Source organism: Notolepis coatsorum (assembly GCF_963971535.1).
Source record: "Notolepis coatsorum genome assembly, chromosome: 17".
NCBI classification, from domain to species: Eukaryota; Metazoa; Chordata; class Actinopteri; order Aulopiformes; family Paralepididae; genus Notolepis; species Notolepis coatsorum.
In genome coordinates, this window is record NC_140181.1 from 10,239,607 (window position 1) to 10,245,226 (window position 5,620).

The 5,620-nt window shown below is 42.5% G+C and overlaps 1 protein-coding gene across 1 annotated transcript; it reads right to left on the minus strand.

Annotated features, from left to right (window-relative positions):
• Positions 1–218: 218 nt before the first annotated feature.
• fitm2 (fat storage inducing transmembrane protein 2) lies at positions 219–4,261 on the minus strand. The gene is made up of 2 exons (XM_084332891.1): positions 4,084–4,261; positions 219–2,081 (listed from the first exon to the last, which is right to left on the minus strand). Exons 1-2 carry the CDS (start codon positions 4,254–4,256, stop codon positions 1,475–1,477), a joined length of 780 nt encoding a protein of 259 aa, XP_084189017.1. The 5' UTR covers positions 4,257–4,261; the 3' UTR covers positions 219–1,474.
• Between the last annotated feature and the right edge of the window lie 1,359 nt (positions 4,262–5,620).

Consider the following 5,620-nt stretch of genomic DNA (forward strand, 5'->3'; position numbering starts at 1 on the left):
TAAATGTATATATACTGTACATGCTCTAATAGTTATATGGGTAGACTAGTATGAGGTAGGTAGTTGTGATTATTTTGATTATGATTAGTGTAGGGCAGTTGTAGTGAAAACTGCCCCTTTAATGGGTTTATTTCTCCTGTTTGTGACACTCTGACCTATGACCCTCTCAGTATTGTGTTCCCTTGGTGGAAGAAGTTGAATCAATCAAAAGAGGACAATCACCATCAAGACAATTTTATTAGATTATCTTGCTCCCAAAAGGCAATAGTGACACCCTGCAGGTCCAGCTAGCCTTGCCAGAGTAGAGACTCGTTGCACATTCTAACACTGCAATGGATTAAAACTAGGGATGCTCGATATTGGCTTTTTTACCGATACCGATATACCGATATTGTCCAACTCTTAATTTCCGATACCGATATCAACCGATACCGATATATGCAGGGTTTCCCGCCCCAAAAAATGGAATAATTTCAGGTAATTAACATTACATATCTCTTGTTGTGGAATTAACACAACAGTATGCATACTTTTGACAATAAATAAAATCAGAATTTGTTCTTACTTGCTTGCCTGGGTAAATAAAGGTTATAGAAATGTAAAAAAAAAATTTTTTAAACCGATACCGATATTTTCCGATATCACATTTTAATGCCGATATCGGCCGATAATATCGGTAGGCCGATAATATCGGACATCCCTAATTAAAACATTAAAACAAATGACACTGCTTAGCATCCTGTGAACATACTCTGCAGGTAGTGTTGTGAACACTAGTAGAAACTGTTGTGAACATACCTTAAATAAAAACTAGGACATACTTGGCCTACTGGACACAGATGATCTTGTATGCAGTCGAATAGTTTAGTTGCATCTAGCAGATACAAACAAACAGCCACTTGGGATTCAGTAGTAGTGGACACATCCTCAAAAATCTTAGACACAGCCCCACATAAACCTGAAGCTAGCAACCGATAAATATACACACATCAGCCTAAATACATTTAACCATCAATACTATATAACTCTAGTAAACATGTTTAACTGTTCCCATTGGGATGTAAAAAAAAAAAAAAAAAAACTAGGGATTTATGAATCTCAATATATTATCATATTGTTAAGGCGGCAGGACAATGAAAGAGATGATGCCCGTGTGACGAGGCCCTGGGTGGGCAGAGCAGAGCGGGACGTCCGTGCGATGCCTTGCTTTTTTATCTCAGATTACCCAGAGTCATTTTTGGAACAACAGCTGCCAACCGCCTCATAGGGACTGCAAACCAATCCCCCCCTTCCCCCCTTCCCCCCTGTACCAAATTACCTTTCAGGAGGAAAGGAAACACTTAAAATAGCACGGCCAACTTGGACCCAGAGAGACGGAAAAAACGTAGCGTTGATATTTCTCATATAACTGGAGTGTTGTTTTTCTCTCAGGATAGTTATAACGTTTGGCAAAAAATGTGTGAGTCTCTAGAACTTAGGCGTGTTGTTTTTGTTCTCTCGGCTGAGGGGGGAGACCGGGGGACATTGGCTTAAGATACCACACCCGGTAGGTCAGATGCCAGGCCAACAGTGCACATGAAGTCCCTATGAATTTGTGAATCGCATCGTGGAAGTAAACGGAGGTGCAGGCGAACATCCATATCCAAATGACCACTATGGCGTTCAAGGCCACGTACAGCAGGTTGAGGACGACCCTCGGCAGCGTGGACAGGTTGGCCGTCTTCACGTAGGCCATGGGCGCCATCTCCTCCACGATGAAGAGGGCGGAGTAGGCCAGGATGAAGGAGTGTCCCGAGATGTCCTGGCCGTGCCAGTGGAAGCCCGCCCTCCTGCAGCTGGCCTTCGACGTGAGCTCCTGGTGGACGGCCTCCGTGGACTGGTTGTGGAAGCAGGAGCCGGTGACGTCCTCGACGTAGAAGAAGGTCTCGGTGCAGGCGTACCAGATGGCCGTGGCCACCACCAGCGCCAGCAGCCGGCGGCAGAGGAAGGGCACGTTCCTCCTGTTGACGGAGGAGTTGGAGAGGAGCAGGAAGGGGCTGAGCAGCAGCAAGGTCCATCCCCAGGACACCTTCACAAAGAACCTGGAGGAGAGAGAGAGGACACCGGGGGTAGTAAATGGTGCATTTTTATACAACCGCTTTTATCCCAAAGCGCTTTACAATTTGTTTCTCACACTTCACCCATTCACACACCGACGGCGGAGGCGACCATGATGCGAGGTGCCAGCCTGCTCGTCGGGAGTCGTTAGGGGGTTAAGTGTCTTGCTCAAGGACACTTCGACACGCTGCCCCGGGAGGAGCGGGAATCGAACCGGGAACCTACGGATTACCAGACAACTGCTCTACCTCCCGAGCCACTGTGGCACCCGGTAGTATTGTAACCAAAGGAATTTGACTTGTTTGTAAGAATATATAGGCGAATCAAACTATAGTCTAGTGCTGTATAAATATATATATATATACACACCTGCATTATAATCCTTCTATTTACCAAAGTGGTATAACTGTATCTCCCCCGCCACCCCAAGTTGTAATTAACCCCTCCCTGACAGACGGCCCATTGTCCCCCAATATCCAAGTTCTGTCTAACCCTGTCTAACCTTCAACCCCCCCCCCCCTTCACCACCCCAAGTCCTGGTCCAGCTGAAGACAAAGCAGAGGAACAGATTGGACATTGAGCATGACCTCAGAGTTGCTTTGTCTACCATCACCCCAGACTTTGAGACTCTTGTCAGGAGCAAACAACATCCCCAGTTATCCCATTAGTTCCCTGGGATGTTAAGCTAAGAAGTCTGCTAAGAAGGATATATTATTTATTATTATTATTATTTTATTTCATTGTGTTTTTAGCCCTAGTTGCACTTTTGTTGCAACCCCAGTTATCCCATTAGTTCCCCCAAACTTACTCGGTCTGTTATGTTAAGCTAAGAAGTCTGCTATGCCCACAGGAAGCAGAGATGGAGGGTGTGACAGAAATAATCGTTAGATTAGTCGACTAATCGAAAAAATAATCGACAGATTAGTCGACTACCAAAATAATCGTTAGTTGCAGGCAGCCCTAGAACAGACCAACCACTAACTACCCCAAGACGGGAGGGACACACCTCTCACTTCTCCTGTATATAATGTAACCAAATATCATCGATCTAGAGCTCAGTGTGGATGATACACCCGGCCAGTGTCCACTCTGAGTCATCCAGCCGTAACTCTTTGATTTACCTGAACCTATTTTGGTGTATTAAATCCATGTTTGTTCAAGCCTGCCTGACTGTCTACATTGATTGATCCGGGAACATTTCTCCCACACCCTACTTATACACCTGCATAATAATAACAACAACCCATATAGCTCTGTATGATAGCATGTACAATAATGCTGTATATACCGTATATATATATATATATATATATATATATATATATATATATATCCACATCTGTCTATACACACCTCCATATAGCCTAATCCTTTTTACATATCTATACTATATTATCTATATAATTCTGTACATATCCCTTACCTACTCTTACTAGTTACGCTGCTGGCCAGTGTGACTTAACACCATAATGTCTTTATACCTGCATCACTGTACATATTAATACTACAACTCTGTACATACATCTGATTAGCACTATTACTCAGTAGTACTAATTTATATATGTTATACCCAGTTTAATCACATGTATATTATTGTATATTACTGTTGCACTTTACTGTTACATTTGCACTCTGGTTGGATGTCAAACTTATTTTCGTTGTACTGTACTTGTGCTGTTATGATGACAATACATTTGAATCGAATTAATCAAATATATAGGTTAAGGGTTACTCACTCACACGACCTGCCTTGTAGAAAAGCAGCATAGCTCAGCTAGGTTATTATAATAACCTACATTACTAGCTCCTATTTAACATGTCCCTGTGTGTCTACTGCATACCTTTCAACAAGATAAGGACATCCCGATCAAACCATGCTCGTCGTAATAAACCTTCAGGTAATTTAAATGACCAAATCATGAATCTCAAGTGACAAGTGGCGCTTGTGTTAGCCCGTTAGCATGTTGTTAGCTCATGATGACTTACAAGTTCAGGACATTTTTGCTATTGCTGAAATATGTCTCCGGGACGAGATCGGCCCCTTTCAGAACTGATCCGACGACTGAGATAACTAAGAACAACCGAGGGAAGTTTTGTCGGACAAACGATTTTCTCCAAAAGGACACAAACGTGTCCACTATGACATCTAGAGCTGCCATGTTGACAGCGTTCTTCTTCTTCTGGGGAATTTCCGGCAGATTAGACGCTTCACGTCGTTGTACTGCCGCCGCCGCCACCGCCAGTTAAACAACAAACCACGTTGCCTGGGCGACGCTGGGAAGAGAAGAGAGACTCTAACGTAAGCACGTTTGGCCAATTAACGATCGTTGAGAAATAGACTTCATTCAATGATTTAGTAGGGACATCTTAATTAGCACAATGTAGTGCTGAGAGACGGGAGTCTGATGCGATGTCCTGAAGTCGAAGGTAACTCCTTTAATTCATCAGCACAACTACAAGATACAATACATATAGAAAGCTAAACAGAATGCCAGTGGCAGGGACTGCCACCGAGGTTTCTAGAAGGTGCTACTATGACATCATCACCAACGTTCCAGAATGTACTACTATGACATCATCACCAACGTTCCAGAATGTACTACTATGACATCATCACGAACGGTCCAGAATGATTGGGCAGAACTAAGGTTCTTGAATGTTCTGCCATACTATGACATCATCACCAACGTTCCAGAATGTACTACGATGACATCATCACGAATGTTCCAGAATGATCGGGCAGCCCTAAGGTTCTAGAATGGTCTGCCATGACATCATCACAAACGTTCCAGAATGTTCGGGCGGCACTATGTTCTAGAATGTTCCTAACATTAGTTCCGTGGGTGAATTATGTACCATTACAATCACTACAACAACACTGTTTTTTCTTCTTCTATTTGCACGTTTTTATTCCATGATAAGATCAAACGTCAGGGTGTCACTTTAATTAATGTTTTATATAGTTTGCAAGACATAGTCTTATCCCTTGACCACTTTGCTCATCTGTAATATCTGTATCCTGTTTTTGTATATTCCATTAAAGAAAATGTTTTTCTTTATTAATGGACATTTTTCATTTAGCAGAAACTCTTACCGTCCTCTAGGTGGCGGGCTCGTCTAAACCTTGAGAGGACTCATGTGATTGATTGATTGATTGATTGAACACTTTATTAACAGATTGCAGAATGGGTACAGACTACAGTACAGTACAGCTCAATACACACACAATTGTTAAGGGGATGCAGACCAGAGAAAGACTTTCGTCTTGTTTACATCAGGGTCCCCCATTTTCAATTCATTATAACATTATGACATACATGACATACAGATAGACAGTGTATGTCTATACTGTCTATACTATGCAGTGGTCACCAACCCGTCGATCTTGATCGACTGGTCGATCTTTGAGACTGTCCCTGTAGATCTTTCCATTTTTTTATTTTTTATTTTTTTATCTTACCCTGAGAGTCCACATTACAGTTCTACTTTTGTTTTGATGTGAAAAGTGATGCTGCACTTAGCA

Bases quoted from the DNA above. Each gene is read 5' to 3' on its own strand.
- fitm2 (XM_084332891.1), bottom strand. From the start codon at position 4,256: ATGGCAGCTCTAGATGTCATAGTGGACACGTTTGTGTCCTTTTGGAGA. The intron at 2,082-4,083 runs GTAAGTCATCAT...TCTCTCCTCCAG, and splicing joins AGCAAAAATGTCCTGAACTT to GTTCTTTGTGAAGGTGTCCT.